The sequence below is a fragment of the Pseudopodoces humilis genome, chromosome 2 (assembly GCF_049639895.1).
Source record: "Pseudopodoces humilis isolate 2021_Gansu_Grassland_sample_001 chromosome 2, ASM4963989v1, whole genome shotgun sequence".
Taxonomy (NCBI): domain Eukaryota; kingdom Metazoa; phylum Chordata; class Aves; order Passeriformes; family Paridae; genus Pseudopodoces; species Pseudopodoces humilis.
In genome coordinates this window covers 65,780,104-65,797,205 of record NC_142201.1, presented here as the reverse complement: position 1 = coordinate 65,797,205, position 17,102 = coordinate 65,780,104, and the positions used below count along the sequence as shown (strand labels likewise).

The following is a 17,102-nucleotide window of genomic DNA, read 5'->3' as shown; positions in this document are numbered from 1 at the left end:
ATAAAAAGTGCATTCCATTTCCACCTCTTGCTCTAATAACCTTTTCTATGTTACTCAGAGGCAGTTCACATAATCAGAGTATATTGTCAGCTTACTGGAGTTGGGGAAGCATGAAATGAAAATCGCGTTAATATTGATCCAATTCTCTTACTTGCAAGTGTCCTTGATGTCCTTTCCACTGAGCAATAACTGTTGGTGTGATGCAGATATTTTCCTCTCAGCTATTACTGTACTTTTTTAAAATGGCTAGAAACACACCTAGGAAAATTTTATCGCTCTTAATTATTTTTCTTGTATATCGTCTTTGCTTGTTGAAATTATCCAGAGAAGAATTTGGTTTCTTTCTGCCATTTATCAAACTACAGTATATGCCAAGATGCTGCCCTTCAAACTATCAGGGATTTGTAAAGGTTGTCAGTCATGAAATATGAATCCATTCCTCTGTGTACAAGTTACAGTGGCAAACGACATCTTAATCCAAATATAAACATTTGACTGTTAGTTCCCATTAGAGGCACTTCCTCCAGTTCCAGTCAGAATGGGGACTGCCTTTCAGGATCCTGAAATGTGTTGGAACATTTGCTGGACTGGGAATATCTGACTCTGTCACCCACTGGCTGTTTACGGTCGGTGCTGAATCAGTGCAGGATCCCTCTCATACGCTCAGAAATCCTGAAATCTCAAATACATACATGACAGTCTTGATAACTTCTAAAAATAAATTTCATGGCCGCTCTGAATCTCAGATTTCCTATCTGGGAACCAAAGGAAAAAAGAGTACCCAACGTGGTACTTTAACCTTTATTTTTATGAGAGACCCTTTTTATTAATATAAAACATTTTGACTACAAGTATTTATTTTTTTTAAAGCACTCAGCCTCATCTGAGAAACATGTTTATTTTGGCCTTGCCTGTATTCTCAATCTTCATTGCATAGTCTGTCAGTCTTGTTTTACAGTGCAAAACATCTGAGAATATGAAAAGTGAAAACATACAAAGCAGTTAAGTATTTATTTACAAATATGAAGATGATCATTAGATCAGACATTACGTATAAAAATTAGAGAAAAGTTGATTGAATGTCTATGATTACATTTTCAGGTATTTATCCATTATAGAAAACAAAAATGTTATTTGGTTTTACTTTTAGTGGAAGAAATTTCCAATACAAATATATGCAATTTTTAATTTCTATGCAATTTTCATAGGTTTTTTTTCCTCATTTCTTCAAAGATCCCTAATAATGAAAATGTGATTTAGATTTCTCTGGTTTTTATTAAATCTATTAAAACCAGCCTTTCGTTATTAACAGTCACTTCTCTGATTCTCTGGGGAAACTAAATTATACACCAGTCAAAGCTGCTCGTTCCAGAAAAACATTGCAATTTAAATAACAACCTCAGCAGGCACAGGTGGGGACAGCTTATTGCAGTTGGCTGTGGCGTGCCAGCGTTGGGCTGCTAGGCAAAGCCAAAAATTCAGTCACTTTAGCAGACCCGGGGATAGCTGGTACATGTTTCCCATGGAGTGAGGGCAGCCCGAGGAAGGCTGGCTCCGTAGTCCTGCAGGAAGATACTAGGCTGAGATAGAGTGGTCACCATGTCGATGATTTCATCTCAGTGGATTTTGTAGAGGTCGGTTTCCAGACTCCCAGGCAGCTGCTCTCCGTAACTGTGACCACTGCGAGGGTACCAGGCCCTAATCAAGTTACTGAAGATTAGCAATGAAAGCTTTATGTGTGTTAGAATACATAAAGCAGGAAGACAGATTATCTAGCAAATCTCTTTTTCTAAGTATTTTCAAGTATTATTAGTGTTGAACGAACAAAAAATGTAGATAGTGGTGGTACATTTTAATTTTGCCCATAAATAAGATTGGTTCTTCCTGTAAAACTTAGTTTGTGCAATAAAGAAAAAAATCTCTCTCAAGAAAATGCTTTGTTCTTCCAAACTCTGTTGATAAATTATATTTCACCTGTGATACAATTTCATGGTTCACATCATGAACTGTCAGGTAGCCTCCTGTGAGGAGCTAATTCTGAATTTCTTTCTTTAATAAAGTAGTGGTAACTACCTTATGTGATGAAAATTTAGCAAGAAAATCAGTGTTCTGCAGAACAGTACACACAGTAAGATATGTAAGGAGCAAGAAGCAAATTTACCCTTAAAACTTTCTGAGGAGAGCTAAGCTTCACAAAAACTCCACTTTAGCCACTATAAAAGAGAGCTTTTAATTAAATGCAGCATTTTACTGTAAAGAGAACAGACTTTACGTATGTCAAATGCTCCTTTAGAAGCCACATAAAACTGTAAAAGACAGTATATGAGAAAGGTTTCTTATAGAAAAGAAGAACACCATCCCATGAAGCAGATTTCCAGATGTTTGGAAACATTAGAATTTCCTGTCAGAATATTTAGGTAACATTAAAATGAGGTTAACTTTCCATTCTGCCATCTCTCTTCAAAGATCAAAGAGCACTCACTACATAAATTGCCTTATCGGTAATTCGTTGAAGTAAACTGTGGAAACAACTTTATAAGAAGCAGTAGTGTCCTTTTGTTGGCTACAGTATTACCAAGCAAACTTTTCTTAAAAATAACCATGTCTTTAACCTCATTTTTTACTAAATACAGAAAGAAAAAAATATAAAACACTATATTCAGATATATAGTAAATGAATAGAAGAGAGATCTAGAAACTCCCTTGTTGTGTTCACATTGCTAAATAATAGTAATTAGTTTAATTTTTACTAAAATAAGTACATAAACATTAATTAAATCAATAATATTTATCATATTATTTTATCAATAATTAAATCAATAATATGTGTTTGTGCTGATAATTTTAAAATTTTATTTATGGACAGTTTTTGTGGATCTGGACGCTTACAGTGTCTTTGAAATGTAGATTGCATCCCTAGAATCTGTTGTGACCTATAGAACCCAGTAGGGAATTAATTGATTTAGTTGAAAATAGAGACTCAAAAATTCAGATAACATAATAAAAACACCCACCCCACCCACCCTTGTTTCATGAAGTATATTAAATACTTCTATTGGCTGTATCTGAAAATTGACATGAGATTCTCCTGCTCTAATTAGGGAAATTATTGGGTTTTGAGGGACTGTGGTAATGGTTTTTGTGGCTCTTTTGGGGTTTTGTTTGTTTGTTTGGGATTTTGTTTTGGGTTTTTTTGTTTGTTTTTTTGTTTGTCTGGGGTTTTTTTGACTGCTTAATAGTTTCTGTTTAAGGAAAATTAATGCTACTAGAAGAGAGATTAGTATATTATTGGCAGTACTGAACAAGTTTACTGTGCAGTTCATACAGTCTTTCAGACATATAAAATACACACCTTCCCATGGATATTGAGGTTTTGTAGAGGGCCATTGGTGGGTTTCTTTGATTTATTTTAAAAGAGTTTCAGTTTAAAGGGTTTTCAGTTTTCGTGAAATTACAGTAGAAAGACAGTTTGTAGCATGCAGATTTACCAAAATAATCTAACAGATGTAATGAAAGAAGGATTTTTTTAACAGCTTATCTAGTCCTGTGCCTTTTGAAATATGTTTAAGACAGAGCCTTTAAGTTTCAAGAAAGCAAGTCACCAAATTCAGCTGGACTTTAGTGCAATCTGAGTGATTTACTGCCTTCAAAATTTGCAAAAGCTAGTTTTAAGAAATACTTAGCTGCTTGCTTCAAGGCTCCTTTCCAAATCCCAGTCTATCCCTTAAGTCTATTCCTTAAAATATCCCTTAAGAAGGAACTTGATAAGGACAAGAACTGATAGCATCTGCCAGTTCTAGTTCTGTGCCCTCTGGTGTCACAACATTGCTGTCTTGAAATGACATCTAGTTTTGTTTTATTTTTTCTTGTTTTAATGGATTTGAAACCTATTCTAATTAGACTTAATACAATTTCATTTTGTGTCTTTAAAACAAAGACTCTTTGTGTGCTAAAAATTTTGAAATGTAACATCTGGCCATAGATTTAATTTAACAGTAATTTTGTTGAAGCTTTGAAAACAAAATTGAGTTTTGATTTTTTTTCCAACACCCTGAGATATCAAATATTCATTTATTCATTTCTCCTTTTTATATCACTGTTAACAATAATAGACATAGGTTTATGTAATATAATTTCTTATTCAGTTTGTTGTCTGGTTTTAAAGTTGTTTTTCTTCTTTCTCTTATATAGAGAGTTTCTCTTGTTTTAAAACCTTTTTGAAGTCGTCTTGAAATATAAAAATATAACATCTGTGACAGATCTGTTTTGAACATATTTCACATTTCAGGATCCAAGGAGATCTGGTGGTCTGTGGTATTAGCTTGTTAATTTCTTGATGAATGGGTAGAAAGGCCACGAAGTGCACTCAGTACAGCACGTCTTCCGAAGATAGATGATCTCAAATAAATTCTATTCCAAATCAGTTTTTGATTTGTTAGGTGTTAAACCATTTCTTTGTAAGGACAGTGTTTACAAGCCTTGTAATGAGACAGCCCTGTGAGACCTTACTCTTCTTGCTGTAATTTTGATAAATGGAACTCTAATTCATAAAGGATATAGTGATTGAAGGGCAACTCCAGGTCCTGTACACTTTCATTTAGATAGATGTTTGGTACAGTACAGCAAAACTAAGGTGCACTCAACAGAGTGATAAATTTTAACATCAGCCAAACCAGAGGGGTTTTTTTTTCCATCAGGACAAAGAAGGACTATTTATTATATTTCATAGACATAAATGTATTTTTAATATTATAAACTGGAATGGATTTTATATATATTTGTGTTGTTGCTAAGCTCCAAATTTGCCAAACTAATTTAATGCCTTATACTCTGCCATGTTTCTTACACCTGTGTCTGGCAATATTTCTGTAATCTGGTACACTCACCACAAGGGATTTCAAATGCCCTAAATTTCAAGTTCTTTGGATGTAGTTTAAATGTTAGTAATAATTTGGAGTTTGGGACTTTCTTTCTGGTAAGTTTAAGAATATATTTTCATGCATAAATAATTGTATAGAATTGTCATTAATTACTTAGTTACTGCAGAAATGATTGACTCTTACTCCAGATTAGTACTTTTTAATTAGTTAATTTGAAGATTATCACATTTTATAAAGCTCAGAAATTTACATAAAACTTATTAGAGCTACCAAAAAGGAAGAGAACGGTGTTTTGAAGCTTTCTTCTTTCACCATGTTAGTTCATCTCAGGCCTGCTCTCCTCTAGTGTCACATGTTTCACAACAGGAGTTACTATTTGTGTCAAATGATGCTCAGCTCCCTTGCTGTAAACAGAAGTGTATTAAGATCCTGACCTACTGATTTAATATGCAAAACAATTCTGATGTAATGAAACTGAAAATCTGTTACAGCACGTTACATTTTGAGGTTTCTTCCTAACTCCAACCATTCTTGTTTCTTTTTGTGAGTAAGAAAGAAAAAAAAATACAAACCAACCAACCAACAAAAAAAAAAAAAAATCCAACACTTGTGCTAATATTGAAAACTTTTCCAACAATCAGTTAAATGAACCAGTCTTAAATTGGGCAAATAATTTTAGTTAGTTGAATTAAGTAGAAACCTATGCAAGTGAAGTAATGATCAGAGCCTAGTAATTGAACACAGCAAAACACAGCATATTAAAATACAGCAGCACTGTCTTAATCGCTATCAGAATGGTCCTAACAGCAAACAAGTCCCTAATTTTGAGCTTGGTAAAAAAAAATGGAGTTTTGCTTACTTGTTTCTCTTCACCTTTTTAGAGTTTCAGAACGTAGTTTCAGAAATAGCAATTGAGATAATAGCAATAGTATCCAAAAGGTTAATGTTAGGCCATGTAAAACATGAGTTATCTCAGCCTGTGATGAAGTGGCATGTTAGCAGTGATCTTCAAACAGCGTAAACACACCCACAGAAAGATGTGCCTCCAGCATTTTTATTTGTGTGTTGTGACTCTCCTGTGCACAAACTAATTAAAAGACTCTAACTAATCATAAGAGTAGGAGGTAAAATCATAACGTCTTCCCAACTGCTTGTAATAACAAAACTGCCTGATACATCAATTCCATTCCATGTATCTATCTTCACCAACCTGTCTGCTTACTATATTCCTCTTAGTTGTCCTGTATTACTAGGGGCCATGAGCCTTATTGGGTTTTACCACAGTATTTTACATCTGCCATAATAGTTTTTATCCTGTTTAAGTTCAAGCACTGTGGAAGACAAACAAAATCCACATGTGTATAGTTTTGCCTATTTTCACACTCATTCTGTAGCTTAGTAGGAAGCAAATTTCCAAATTATCCTACAAAAAAGAGAGATAGTTTAGGGGGTTTATTTCTTGACAGAAGTGGAGATGCCCAGGTCTTGTATGGTCCAAGGTGAAGATGCAAGGTTTTCTGTTTAAGAAAAAAAATAGAAATCTTTCTTGCCTGAGGCTACATTCAGTCCATAGTACTGAAAATAAAACTTATTACCTCTTCCCAGCTAAGAAAGAAATACTATTAGGAGGTCACAACAGTAACATGAAAGGTACTTATAAAACCTAATTATGATTCTGTCGTTTGACCACACTTGGATTTATTTTTTACATCATAAGAATAAAATCAGGCAAGTTTCAGTAAGATATTTCCAAAATGCATTAAGTTAAATTTCCTGCCATAAGGAACTATCAGGTTGAATAGAAAAATCCAACTGTAGTCAAGAAAAATGAAAATTATCCATGAAAACCTTTGGGTAACTGGCACATATCCATGTACTGCCATTTTTATTGTGTTGCTTAAAAACACACACACAGATGTGCACTGAAGTTCCCTCACCATGCTTGTCTTTTTTTTCAGTCTTTTCTGAATCTCTGCATAGCCTACCTGGTTGCTACCATGTATCAGAGATAAACCACCTCCTACTTCATCATCCTATCCCTCCTATCTGAAAAGATAAAAATCCTGAGAGATTTTGATTCCTGAAAGCAGCTTATTTATTTAGAGTAGGTAGCTTGTGCTCTCAGGTCAGTCAGAGTCAGGGCACCAGGAACCCAAAAGAAATTCCTGCTGAATTTGTTGCAGGTGGAAAACTAATGGAACAACATTGAACACAAAGTAAATAGCAATTATTAAAACCAGGAGAGTCTTTGTGGAAAAGTTTGTATTTTGTTCAGGACAGGACAGAGAACAGAATAGTGCTCCATATTTTGTAAACCTTGGTAAAGTTTTAAAAAATGGTCCTTTTTTTGATAAAAAGTATTTATACTGTAATGTTTTTACTACTTGGCTGTAATTATTTTAACTTTAAAATGTTATTCAGGTAAATTCACAACATTTGTAACTTTTTTTTAGGCACTGAAGAGGATGTAGTGAAGTCAAAGAAAACTTTCCGAAGTCAAGCTGTGGTGAATCAGAATGCAGAAACAGAGCTTATGCTGGAGGGAGATGATGATGCTGTTAGCCTGCTCCAAGAAAAAGAGATTGATAACCTTGCAGGTAATTATACTTTTCATTAGAACTAAGAGTCAAAAGGCTCTTTTAAGCTTGTTAGTTCTTAACCTTTGCAGTTAATGTCTTGATATTGACAGCTCAGCATACAATCACAGAATGAACAGATTCTTTGTATTTCAGATTTTATTGCTTCCTCTCTACTTCCGTGAGGTATGGGCAGTGATTACAAAGCATTTGCCTATTGCACAGATGTGACTATTGCCTATTGAGCAGAGATGTGAGAAATAGAAACACCTCAAGTGCTTTTATTAGTGAGGGTGGCTTGTTGAAAAATATGAATGCGAAACTTTTCTTTTTCATTTTTTTTTCTGTGTTAAAATGTAAATGCGGACTCATTCCACAAGTCAGGGTTTTGTGAGTCAGAGTGTGTTTGTGCCTGATCCCAAGTGCCACGCAGCTTGTGCAGAGACACCTGCCCTCCTGCTGGCGCCTAGTTCTCTCAGTGATGGAGTTAAGGGGGATCTGCAGTATCTCAACCCATCTGTGACAGTGAGAGAAAAAGTTGCCTGTTGCAAGCAAGGACTAAGAGAGAGAATGAAGCTGTAACCAAGCTATGAACTTTGGGAGTTAGCATATGAGCTGGGAGTGAACCCTCCGTAAATATGCACAAGAGAGCCCTTCTGGTCCTTGCCTGGGTGAAGGAATGCAGTGAGATCTGTTTCATCTGTCTTCTAGCAGGTTCTGTTACAGCTCTGTCCTAGAGGTGATGCTACCTTTCCTGGGTAGTCTAGAAAAACAGGCATGTTGAAAGTTGAAAATGCACTCTCCTCTCAGATGGGATAAAACTGAGAAGTATGACATGCAGTATGAAATTTTTCAGATTGATCTACTTAGGCATATCTTTATTAAACTACTTCACAAAAGGAGAGTTTTGTGATGTCATGGTTTTTTCTGCATAACTGAATTTCTAAGTGCTCCTGCACTTTATTCTGATACCATAGTGAAAATCGGTAGCAAGGATAAGATCATAAATAGATGGTTAAAAAAATAAAAAGCAAAACAATCAAAAAAACATTAAAAAATGAAAAGGCAAAAACCCCTCCAACAACTCTTTACATGGAAGTTAGCCTCATGCTTTCGAACTAGAGCAGAGCAGAGAGGGGGGAATAGATGCTTTTATTTGGGAGCAAGCATCAGTATATGATTATCTTAGTTAATATGTCGCTCTGCTTGCTTTCTCAATCAGCAGCTAACTGCTGCTGAGACACTGTTGTATAAAGGTAACACAGTAGTGCATCAAGCAGGACCATGAGTGGGAAAATTTGATCAATGTCCCTTTCTTTTAGAAGGAAAACTCTGTACTGCTTTGGCTAAGTTCTTATAGCTAAGAACAGTGCTTCCAACTAAATATGCATGCAGGAGATTAAAAGGCTGTTTAGAGCCTGAAATATGCATTTGAATTGAAATGTTGATTAAAACTGCAAAGTGGACAGGATAAATTCTTACCCAGTCTGGAAATTCTCAGTCAGATATGAAGTTCTTCTCTGCCACAACACTGACATTTCGTTCAAACACAGTGATGCAATACTATTCCTATAGCTACATCCCTCTGCAGAAACCTAGTATTTCAATGTGTCCTTAAGAATTAATGTGCAGTTTATCCTTTTACTCAAGATTGCAGCTTGATGGCATCCCTTGATCCCTCAGGACATGGCACAGTAATTCTAGTCCTTTGCTTTTACCATTTGTAAACTGCGAGATATTGTCAGTATTGCAAAAGCAGAAATAATAGTGAAAAAAAAACCCCAAAAAACTCTTGAAATATTGACAGGATGCCCTTGTGTTCCCTATCAATGCTAACAGAGCAAGCAAACTTCTTCCAAGTGTGGTGAGGTGATGTGATAATGGTGCCATATGGTACCAAAACCTGTGAGCTTCTCAAAAAGAACCCACGCTCCACTGTATCAGTTTTACTATTAGATTAACTGCAGCCTTTGCTACTCAACTCTCACTCATCTTTGGTGCTGATGTTGAGAGTTAATGATCACATACAGTATATACAACTTCTGTAAATTATGCATTGGTAAAAACCCCCTGAATCCCACGATAACCTCTCTTTAGCTGCTGATTTTGTATGATTTCACATACAATGATATCACTGTTTTTCCTAGTTTTCAGTATATAGAATGTGGCTCTGAAACTTGAGTCCAGCAACTAAAATCAGGAAAAGCAGTAGGCAAAGAAGGTGGGGTTTTTGCCTAAAGAGGTTTGAACAATCTCTGATGGCTCTGAAGAGCAGGTCCAAATAAAGCCACACTGTCTGTTCTTGTCTAATTCTAAAGAGTTATGTACATTTAGTAGACATGATCTAGAAATCTTAGAGATCTGACTGGTTATGGTATAGCACAGCATCATTTATATCTAGTTACTGCTCACAGTGAAATGACACATAGGAATTTCTATATTCAGATATGCCTCCAATTTAACTTTAAAGCTTAAATCAATTCAAACCTGATTTACAATGCTTTGGATTGTCTCAGTAAGAGATAGGAATTAAATGAAATCTTTATAAACTAGGTTTCAATTGATTTAAGATTGTCCACATTTAACTAAAACAATTTAGCCTTGTTTATTCCATGAAACTAAGGCACATTTTAAACAGATGAGGACTTGGGTTTTAGAAAATTTTTAACTAAGAGGATATAAATAATACAATATTTTGATTTGTGAACTTAAAACTGAAAAAAAATGAAAGTTTGAAACAGATTGAGATTGTTCATACTAAGTTATCTGTACATACCTTTTGTTCCAGAGACTCTTTATAGTTTTTCATCAACCATGTGGCACAAATCAATGTAAAGTTCACTTTGATAAATTGCATATGGGATGGAGAATTTATAAATAATTATAGCCTGAATATTTTTATTATATAATCTTAGTATTCCATATGGTGCAATTGCAGTTGGTCGGATTTCATTATATTAAATAACATTTTAATAAAATATAAAAATCTGATTCCATGTTATTATGGTCTTAGGATTATGACTTAAAAGTTTGCATCACAATTTTTAACAAAAGCAGTATTGAAACTGTCTTACAGTATAAGTTAGCAAAAGACCTTGTTCTCGTTTTAGCATTTATGTATTAAAATATTTTACATGTTTCTGTTTCAGTTTTAGCTCCTTTTCTTCCAAGACTGTTCACTTCAAGAGGCAAGTCATATCTCTGTTAGAACTAATGATTGAGATAGCCCAGTCAATTTTAACAGTTTCCTAATATATTGTGAATTTCTGGATAATACAATCAAATCCACTGTAGTGACTTGATATTACTAACTCTTGTCCTTATCCATTTTTATTTCCTAATGCTACAGTAGGGCTCTTAAATACTTACCTTTTCTCTTAAGATCCTGGAAATATAAATTTGCTAACAGTTTGCCTCCTGCTTTGAAGGTGATTGTTTCGAAATGAAAAATATGTGGGTGTGTTCTAATATTATAAGCTTGCATTTTTACAGGGAGATATTGTCGAGTAGATATGCGGTTTTCTTTCAACAAAGTTTGTTGTTTGGGTTGTTTTTTGGTATTTTTTTAGAGCACTGATCTTGCATTAAAATAGGTCATTAAAAAAATAAAATAAATGTTGATCTACCCAGGTTTTATGAATTCTATATTTTAGGAAGACGTTCTTTTCTCTTTGTTGTGAAGATGCATTTCGCTTGCTGAGACTTGTTTGTGTGTGTTTGAGAGCAGAATTTAGCCTTAATGACATTTTTGAAAGATACATGTTCTTAACTGGAGCACACTTCATCTCTTTTGTCATAGAGCTGGTGACAGCTGCAAATATACCCCAGCTAAGCAAGGGATCCTTGATGGAATCTTTTGCTACTCTCTAAAAGAGTATTTTCTAGAAAGAAAGAAAGGAAATAAAAATAGGAGGATATGATGCTTTGAGCTATTTTAGGAAGACAAAGGGCTTTGGCAGGCATCTGGTTACTTGCGTGGGCTCAATCAACTCAGAACCTGACTTCCTCATCAGCCATAGTGAATTACAGCCTCACAACACTCTTGCAAGAATAAATACATGTTATTTACTCTGTTATATGAGGAGATTGAGCAACTCATCCAAATAAACACAAGGAAAGCCACTAACTGCCTTTAATGAATTTTAGTCTTGTTGTATCATAACCTTCACTACAGAATCTTCCCTTCTTCTTGGATGTCTGCCTTGAGGTTGGAGGAGCCTTCCCCCCAGTGCAAACGGGTCAGGAATTTTGAGACAGATGCAGCATCCCAGCACTGCCATAACTTTTAGCAACTTTGAACTTCAGAGTAGAAATATTTCTAGAAAGCAGCAGTATTACTGATAAACAAGAGCTGATCTTCCATCTGAGCCAGCATGAGTAGTGAGTCCACACTGGCTTGAGGACTAAATGTGAAAAGCCTTCTCTCCAGACTTCTTGGGATTGTGCTGAGTGTATTGACTTACTGCCCTGTGCTAAGGAACACACTAGGTCAGGGGGATTTGACAGCTTGTATTATTATTAATGAGATATAAGACCTTTAACTTCCAGGTCATCTGTTTGATGTCCAGACAAAACTGGAGGCAACCAAACATTTTCAACGTCTGTTTTGTGGCCTATGCAATATAAGCCTTTTGTCTCATTTCAGACAAACTAACAGAAATCATAATTTTGACTGATTTCCAAATGAAAAAAATATTTGATGCTGTCACTAGAGGAAATTGGAATAGTGCCAAAAGTTGTACTACATAGAGTTACAATTAAAGTTGTACATCAGTACAAAAAAAAACTTTAAAAAAAGATAAATAATTTAGCCCATGGGGAAATTTTCTATTCTAGATTTTAACAAACAGCTCATTTACATTTCTGAAATTATTTTGAAGTCCTGCAGAGAACCAGATGCAGCATTTAAAACACTAATACATCAAGGAACTGCATCTAAAGCCACAAAAAAATTTGCAAAATAAGTATTTTTTATGGAAAACTTATATATTTTTGACTCATCTTAAGACATGTAATATTCATTTCATATTTGTACACATACATTTTGAGTTATGGTAACATTTCTTTTGGCCAAAGTCTGACAGGGAATTTTCTTTATCAGAGTTGACCAGTGTAGACAATCTCCAGTAAGCAAAACTGTTTGAAACTTTTTCTTGCCTATTCCTAAGGAGTAAAGGAATATATTTTTTGAGTTTACTTCTGTTGCCATTCTCAAAATGTTAATAATATATGTAGTATTATTTCTATTGCTTTTGTTAACAGACAAAACAGACAAACAGTAGATTTTCTTGATTAAAAAATAAATAAATAAAATAACACAAACTTGAGCCTCTATTGAGAAGGCAGATTTTTAAATTATTATATTTTTCAGGCATATAAAAATAATTTGTTTGAGGCCAACCAGAGAAATTTTTGTTGCATTATCTGCTGTTAGAGTAATGGATTGAAAGAAAGAACCAAATAGCATTGCTATTGTCTCCAGCAGTGACCACAGCCTGCTCAGGAGGTTTAGGGGTAGAGGAAAGGAATCATCTTCATCCTTCTCCCTCTGGGAGAACAAGGCCCAACAGTGGTTCCAAGGGTGATCTCATCTTCCCTCTCCAACCCTCCTCTTTCTGCCCTGGTGTGTCCTCTCCCGTGGGGCTGGAAGAGCCCTGTTGTCCATCACATTCTCTCCTTCTCCTGCAGCAGTTGCCATCCACACACCAGTGGCTCTGATGGTCTGGAGTGGCCCAGAGGGAGAAAGCAGCAACCACGAGAGAAACCCAGCAAGGACTGTAGCAAGTACACAGTGGTGCTTCCCGATACCTCTCTCTCAGCCTCTAACAGCTTGTACCTCTGATACTTCCAGAGCCAGAGGTGGTTGTTATTAGCTTCCTTGCTTGCTTCCATCCTTCTTTCTTTCCTTCCCAGTTTATCTCTCTCTTCTCTCTCTTACACTTTCTGTTACTTTCTTTTTCTCTCTGTCTGGAGGTGGCTAAGGTACCTTAAGCTTTGACATACTTTATGCTTTTTTCCTTTAAGAAAGTATGTATGTGTACTGCATACAAATAAGTCAGTTAAGTAACAAATATAAAAGTTTCAATAGAAAATACAAAAAAGTCTTAATATCTCTTAGTTTTTCAAGCTTCAGAATAGAAACTCCTCACTGAATTCAGAATGTGCTACTAAGTAGTTTTTTTTCCTTTCAAACTTCATTATTATTGCAAATTAGCGTTCAAGATAGGAATTTCATTGGGGCAGTTCCTTGTCTGGGAAAGCAACAGGCATGTGGAAGAAGAGTGATTCCATTTCCCATTTTGTGATAGATACGTAACCACATAAGCCTTTTACTTCCAAACATGGAAATTTAATGCCAGATTTCTGTAGTTTCTGTTTTTCATGTGTTCCGATTTTGATCCTCGAGTCTAAGTATAAAAAAGAAAAACATATTTGTATGAGTTTAATTTGGAGTATAGATTCAGACATAAACTGAAAACAATTATACTTTTGATACGTAGTTGGCTTTCACACTGAAAAAGGCACACAGTTTCTATAACATACTATTTTTAGACAGCTCAGTGTTCATTCTAATAATTTTTTCCATATTACTATCCAAAATAGCTTGATATTTTATAAGGTGGTTGTCACTCACATATGATAGTGCTCCTAAGCACAGCTTTGAGAAGCTCTTCTCTTTGTACCTTGGTACACCCACTCTAAGTCTGAGCATCTTCAGCTTTTAAAATGGCAGCCAGATTTCCTGCTTTCCAAGCTTTAAAATTAAATCTGTTCAAACTCTATTGGATTGTATTTGAGTGGTTCTGAGAGTGCTTCATGCGTTGTTACTGCCCACTGATACCAGTCTATTTAATTTTTTTCCATAACCTGCAAAATTCTTTTTATTTGAAATTTCTAAGGCTGCAAAACTAGACTACAGTGGAGGCTATGACTTCACAGGTCTGTAGCTTCTCCCTTTTCCTGAGGTGCCACAGCCTGGATGGAACTGGTTAATTCATCAAAGGTCAAGTTGATGAGCTACCTGATATATAGGAGACTGCAGAAAAACAGACCTAGACATAAGGAAACCACCATTTTGCACCTTATTTCATCCTCACTATGCAGTTGGTTGCCATGCAAAAATCCATTTATTCTTCATAGGAATGTATTGGGACTGATCCACCATGGATTAGTTGGTGGGTCATATGTTTAAGCTAAGCACTTTCATTGACCTTTGGACTGGACCTTTTTTTGCCTTTCTTTTCTTCCTCTGGTGTTACAGAAGCAAATTGAAAGATCAGTCAAGAAGACATTTTGGTTAGTGTTGGTTTAATTAACCACAAATTGTACTAGAGGCAGCCTCATCCCACGCTTTTAGCTTGGCTTTCTGAAGAAACAAGATTTATGTAAGCACCCTCTGTCAGTCTCTGTCTTTGTGACTTCTCAACCTGGAAGCCATTTTGAACAAACTTTTAAACAGAAGTAAAGACTTGAGAAGCAATAAAATTCCAGAAACGGAATCAGGTTGTTAAGGAAAAAAGCCTGAACGACAGAGCCTGCCACATCACTTCTCCTTTCAGTAGGTACCAGAAGATCTTTGTGGAAGAGTCTTCTGAATTACCCTAACTGTTGGACTACAATACATGCAGTCAACTAGTAGACACTGTTGCACTAGAGTTGGTTCTGGTGTTGTTTAGAGATACTCATATTTTCAGAAAATTTTGAAGTTAACAACTGTTGCACCTCAGGTGATTTTTCCAAACATACCTGTCAAGTTATATGCTGATCCAACAACTTTTGTCTTTATTCCCACACAGATATAGGAGTTACAATCCATATAAGTGAACTTTAAAATATCGTGAGCTATATCAACATAATATTTCTGTTCACTCTGGTCTCAAGAAATAAAAGACTTACAGTTTATCTGAAGAGCTTTTCCATAATGGAGACAGGAAGGAATGAAAGCTGAAGGGCTTATTTCCTTAAATTTCTAATCAATTGAGCCCTATGGGCATGACAAGGTACACAAACTGGACTGTGTAAGATACCTGTCAAATCTGGTTTTCTCAGACTGGCATCTGGGATTTGATCCCTTGTGTTCCTGACTCATTAGCTCAAATTCTTGTTTCAGTGGTATACCATTATAGCAGGCTTCTCTCTGTGCTTGCTCCTTTCTTCTTTAAATGAAAACCAAATACATTCTTCTTTTGGACATTAAATATGCTTTTCTAAGGTGTATTTTTTTCTGTTACTTTTTTATTAAATAGCTAGCTATAGTGACTCTCTCAGAGAGAAAAATTGTTACTTATGTGGGCATGCTCAGCATCACTTAATTTTTTCTAGGTTGAAAAGTGTCTTTAAGTTTTACCTGAGAATGAGGAGGGAGCTAGTGCAGATCTTACTGCATCAGTGAATACTCACATCTGGGTGCACTGCTTAACAATCAAGTTCTTAAGTTTCTAAACCATCTTAATTTACTCAGTTCTTCCAAGGTATAGCTTCAGGCACACTGTATGAATCTAATTTTGAAGTGGCAAATGTGTGCATTGCAGTAGTGAGGTCCCTATCCCAAATATTTACATGTCTAGCCAGGTGTAAATCATTAAGGGGAGTCTTGACTATTATTAATACCTGATCACCTGGCAGGTTGGCGCTTGGACACGTTCTGGAAAAATTCTAAAGCCATGTAAGCCATTTGGAACGTCAGTGCAGTTCAAAAGTTTTCTTGCATGCCACAGAATAAATCTGACTTTACCTGCAAAAGGGGGAAAATGTTGCTTTTCTGAGTTACTTTAGGCTGTCAGACACACAGCTAATCGCTCCATGGGACCTTCAGTGGTTCAGTAACTCTGACTTTGGTTTCATGTTGAGTTTGTCTTTGCATATTCTCTAACTGTTCTATTAAGTTGTTGCTTTCTATGACACTAGGAACAATATAAAGAAATAACAATTCCTAAGAATGTTGGGAGGCATGTTTTCTCTCAGGAAGAAGTACTATTTTATATTTTTCTTTTAATGAGAACAGGAAGGTATAGAATTAAAATAATAATAACTTACCTGTGAAAGTGCATATGTCACTTAATTCAAATATATAGGTGAGTATATATGTTTGAGACAAAATTTTTTTTTTCTTCTCAAGGAGCACTATTTTCACAATCTCATCAAAACTATGTATTTCTTTCTTATTATTTTATTCACAGTTATAATATGTAAGACTGTTTTTATTTACATTTTCTTTTTAATCAAACACATTTGATTGCTGTTATGTCAACCACTTAAGAGAATTGAGTTGCTGTAATTGTTTAGTCATTGTTGAAAAAGACCACTTAAGTTGATCTTTGATGTTAGTAGTAATAGTGCTACATGCTTTATGGAGGAAAGGGGGAAAGTGGGGAAAATCTTGAATATCAGGGCGTATCCACACTGGCTATGACATTTAAACAAACAAAAAAAAATCAGTCCTTCTCTCACAATATGAAACATATGATTGTGCAGGAGTAAAAAGCCAACAAAATAAGCTTGGATAGCTCTGAAAACAGGGGAATTGAATGTGGGATATTATTCAGTGATGGAAGAGAAAACCAAGATTATAGTCATATTTAGAATTAGATTCTGGTTTTTGCATTTAAAAAGTTATGCAAATTATCTTTAATGAAACTGTTGAAAG

The 17,102-nt window shown here is 35.3% G+C and overlaps 1 protein-coding gene across 8 annotated transcripts in view; it reads left to right on the top strand.

Annotated features, from left to right (window-relative positions):
• NBEA (neurobeachin) overlaps positions 1-17,102 on the top strand; it is a 460,815-nt gene that overhangs the window by 289,105 nt on the left and 154,608 nt on the right. For 6 of the 8 annotated variants that reach the window (XM_088067905.1, XM_088067892.1, XM_088067894.1 and 3 more), the window contains one exon: positions 7,334-7,477. In XM_088067905.1, coding sequence (XP_087924031.1) covers positions 7,334-7,477 — 144 coding nt within the window. Of the gene's footprint in view, positions 1-7,333; positions 7,478-10,605; positions 10,645-13,244; positions 13,316-17,102 lie in introns of those variants that run through there. The other 2 variants (XM_088067902.1, XM_088067897.1) reach the window with 2 other exon arrangements.